This window comes from Plectropomus leopardus, unplaced genomic scaffold (genome assembly GCF_008729295.1).
Source record: "Plectropomus leopardus isolate mb unplaced genomic scaffold, YSFRI_Pleo_2.0 unplaced_scaffold9198, whole genome shotgun sequence".
NCBI classification, from domain to species: Eukaryota; Metazoa; Chordata; class Actinopteri; order Perciformes; family Serranidae; genus Plectropomus; species Plectropomus leopardus.
Genome location: NW_024701427.1, coordinates 3,474 through 7,421, shown reverse-complemented (window position 1 = coordinate 7,421; position 3,948 = coordinate 3,474). Strand labels below are relative to the sequence as shown.

Sequence of the window (3,948 nt, the reverse complement as noted above, 5' to 3'; positions counted from 1 at the left end):
AAAATAAATTTGCACGTAAAAAAAAAAAGAATGAAAGTTATCCATTATTCACTTTTATTTGGCAGCGGGCAGTGTAGAAATATGATAGAAAGAAAGAGGCTGGAATCAAACTCTTTTTTTTTTGCATGCACTGTAGCTTTGGAGGACCAAATCCACCATCATTAAAAATAAATAAAAGACTCAGTAGATAAATAAATACTTGAAATATTAAAGAAAGGATAATAAATAAATAAATATGCACTGACATAAAAAAAGAATGAAATGTATTCATTATTTCAGGGTTCATTTATTTTCATATTCATTTTTTTCTCTTTACATTTATTTCCCATTTTATTGATTTTTCTATTTTTTCCCTATGTATTCAGTTATTCTTCTATTCATTTTGTTTTTCCAATGACCCTGTTTTAATGAGGGGGCTTGTCTCCATGTGTCGCTTAACAGATTAATTGACATGAGAGATTACAGATCAATTTTACCTCTCCGTTGCCCCATTACGAGCAGATTTGGTCCTCCATATGTACCAAGTGTTGTCTTGACGAGGACATTCTGTATGAAATGTTGGCTTTCATTTGCAGTCATCTTACCATTACACTTCATGAAGTGTCAGAGTGCCCCTGACATTTAAAACAACAATATTAACATTATTTTTGAATGCAGCAGTTCCTCAAACTTCACATCCCAAATAAATGTGCAGAACTCTGAAAACCCTTTTGATTTGATCATCTAAATAAGAAATTCATCCTGCCTTACTTAGTCAGTGTAAATTGTATGCATCTAAGTGGGTAGTTGATCTGTGCCAAAAACTATTTTTACAGCACATTTCATGAGTCAGTGGCAGAATATTCATAGGGACTACAGTTTATTGTACTGTAGTTTCCCAAAAAATATAAGTGCACCAATATCAATGCAGCAAAAATAGTTGTATATTTTGTGATATGTATGCTGTGTCCCTTTTTCAAAATTTTCATCTTGCAGGTGCAATTTGTTGTTTAAAATGTTAAAACAATATAATGGTTTTCAATGAAACCCTTTAAATGTCATATGTTTCAATTTTATTTCTACTCACAACATATAATAAAAAAAAATCCCCCCAAAACTTCCCTTCAAAACCCTTTAATGTTTAGATGTTCAATTCAAGCTGTGTTTACAGACAAGATCAACATAATAAAATGACAGTAATCCATATGACAAAATGATCCGTAGGAAAGAGAGAGGAGGAGCAACGCAACAACAATAATGACAGGAATGACAATAATGATGGAATGGTGCAGCCATAAACAATATGGAGTCATGGGTTCAAAGGTCCAGTGTGTATGATTTAGGGGGATTTAGTGGCATCTAGTGGTGAGGATTGCAGATTGCAACAACCTGAATTTTCTCCCACATGTCAACTCCCAACTAGCATTACTTCAGCGTTCAATTTTCAGGAGTTATCCGCAGAGTCTACTCCAACACAAATAGAGATTAAAACCAGTAAAACACTAAATAAAGCAGTTCCACGTTTTCAAACACTGCTGCCCACAGAGGGAGTGCTAAATACAGCGGCCGACGGAAAAACCTGACTGGCTCTTTAAAGAAGCTAGTGTTTGGTTAAACTTGACCTTTTAAATGTTTCACTCAGTCATCATATCAGATTCATGTTCCGTTTTGTCTGCATGCACTGAATCACACATACAAAATATAAACACGCAGACTGAGTGGATAATGACTCTGTGCTGTGAGACTGTAACCTGTTGCATGTGATTGCCCTCAGGTTCAGTGGAGGGTCTGGATGCCCATCTGGTGCACGGCTATGTGATCCATGACATGGAGAGCAGCACAGAGGTGGAGATCCCTTATCCTCAGTTGGAGGACAGCATCCACTGTGGACGTGCTTTCCATCACGGTCGATTTATCATGGGTCTGAGGAGAGCCGCCCAGGCCCAGCCAAAGTAAGTGGAGTCATAAAAAGAGGCCATGTGCCAACTGAACTGGCTGATTGGATGACATTATTTTTGACATTACAGCACTAAAAGTTAAAGTGGAAAGGAGTGTTATTAGAAATCTGCCGTTCACATGTTGCTCATTTATCCTGCCCTACAAGGCCAGACTACATTTTGTTTTACCACATTTTATATTTCAGGTAGTTTAGTGCTTTTCAGACTTTTCATGTACACCTTACACAATCAAAAATGATTTGTTAAATGTAATACAATATTTTAAACAACCATCAGTAGTTTACTAAAAAGCCTTTAAAAGGTTTTGTTTGAAGGAAGAGTAAGGATTTTTTTTTATCGGGGTTGTATGGAATACTAATCCATAGATAGTATATAACATACACAGCAGATGACAGTTGGCAGTCTGGAGAAGCAGGCAGACACAGAAGCTAAACAGTGCACTCTTTAGGGTGGGGGGCCGCATTAAAACAGAACATTCTTCACCCATAAAAATTAATATTAGTTTCAGTGTATGCTATATTAAAAGTAATTTTACCACTCTGTCAGGCAGCCACTCCGAGGTGGAAAGCTGTTAATGGCCTTAGCTCCCCATTTTGTTTTCAAAGCCACCAAACTCCATTAAGAAAAACAGTAATTTTAGTTTGCCGAACATGAGAGCTGTTGCTCTACCACTGATTTGATCAGTTGTTTAGTTTGTGTTATTGTGTGACTTTGGTAAATCTGAACCAGTCTTTTGAAATGCAAAGTCACATGATAACACGAACAAAATGACTGATCAAGGCAGCAGTAGAACAGCAGCTCCTGTGTTCAGCAATGTTAAGTCACTGTTTTTGTATTGTATTAAGTCACTGTACATGGAGTCTGGCTTTGATGAGAGTGACACAACAACTTAATTTTCTTATTGGAAATCCCGGTCTGACGTTAAGATAAGGCAGTAAAATTGCTCTCAATATAGTATATACTTCAACTGATATAGATTTTATGGTAACTTAAATACACATTGTTGTTAAACAACCCAATGTAGGACATTGCCTAGCTTACCTGTTGGAATCCAGCCTTCTCCACACTGGAAGCAGGCCAACTGACATCTGTTGTATGTAATATAATTTCTATGAAAAGTAACCCATATAACCCCACTTCAATAAAAAAACTGAACTGAGCTGTGTGACCATATGTTAAATAGGCATTTATGGTGTTTTAGTAGCTTTTTCTTGTCATGTTGCCTTTGCTGTTCTGCCATGTGAGGGCGATGTCACTAACTGCTTATTGTGCCCCCCAGTGTCACATTCGTAGAAGGCACCGTGACCAGTTTGCCAGAAGAGGAAGGTTGTGTAACTGGAGTCCAGTACAAGGATAAAGAAACTGGAGACATCAAGGTGAGAAGAGGAAACTGTGCTGCAAGTGAAGAGCGTTATATTATACTTTACAACCTCATGGAAAGAGATGTGATGACTGTGTGAACCTGTGTCCTGTAGAAAATTCATGCGGCGCTGACTATTGTGGCAGATGGCTGTTTCTCCAAATTCAGAAAGAGTCTGGTATCTGGAAAAGCTCACACCTCATCACACTTTGTTGGATGCCTTATGAAGGTAAGCACCATCCAGCGTTATTGCTGAATGCACTGAAATGACTAGTTCATCAGTCGATTAGTCAATAAATTCTTTACTTTATAGTAACTAAGCTAAGGGAAAGTGTATTAGAGTATATATTTTATTAAGAAATGTGATAAGAGTAAAAGTGAAAGTTGGCAGAAAAATAGAATATTTGTACGACATACTATGACATTTTCATGCTTTTCTGGATGACTTCATATACTATGATTTTTTTATGCTATTTTGAACAACATGTTATTCTATGACTTCTAAATCTTTTGGATCACATACTATACTGTGACATATTTTTGCTATTTTTGAGGACATACAGTACTATGACTTTCCTATACAATTTTGGACAACACAATATACTGTAAATATTTTGTGCTATTATGCACGACATACTTTACTGTGACTTT

General features: G+C 36.6%; 1 protein-coding gene across 1 annotated transcript; it reads left to right on the top strand.

The window, feature by feature from the left end:
* Nucleotides 1-1,753: 1,753 nt before the first annotated feature.
* On the top strand, nt 1,754-3,526 carry LOC121940657 (squalene monooxygenase-like; the record flags this gene model as incomplete). The annotated part of the gene is made up of 3 exons (XM_042483373.1): nt 1,754-1,931; nt 3,217-3,313; nt 3,413-3,526. Coding segments are annotated over 3 exons (389 nt in total), but the record flags the coding sequence as incomplete, so codon positions are not given.
* Between the last annotated feature and the right edge of the window lie 422 nt (nt 3,527-3,948).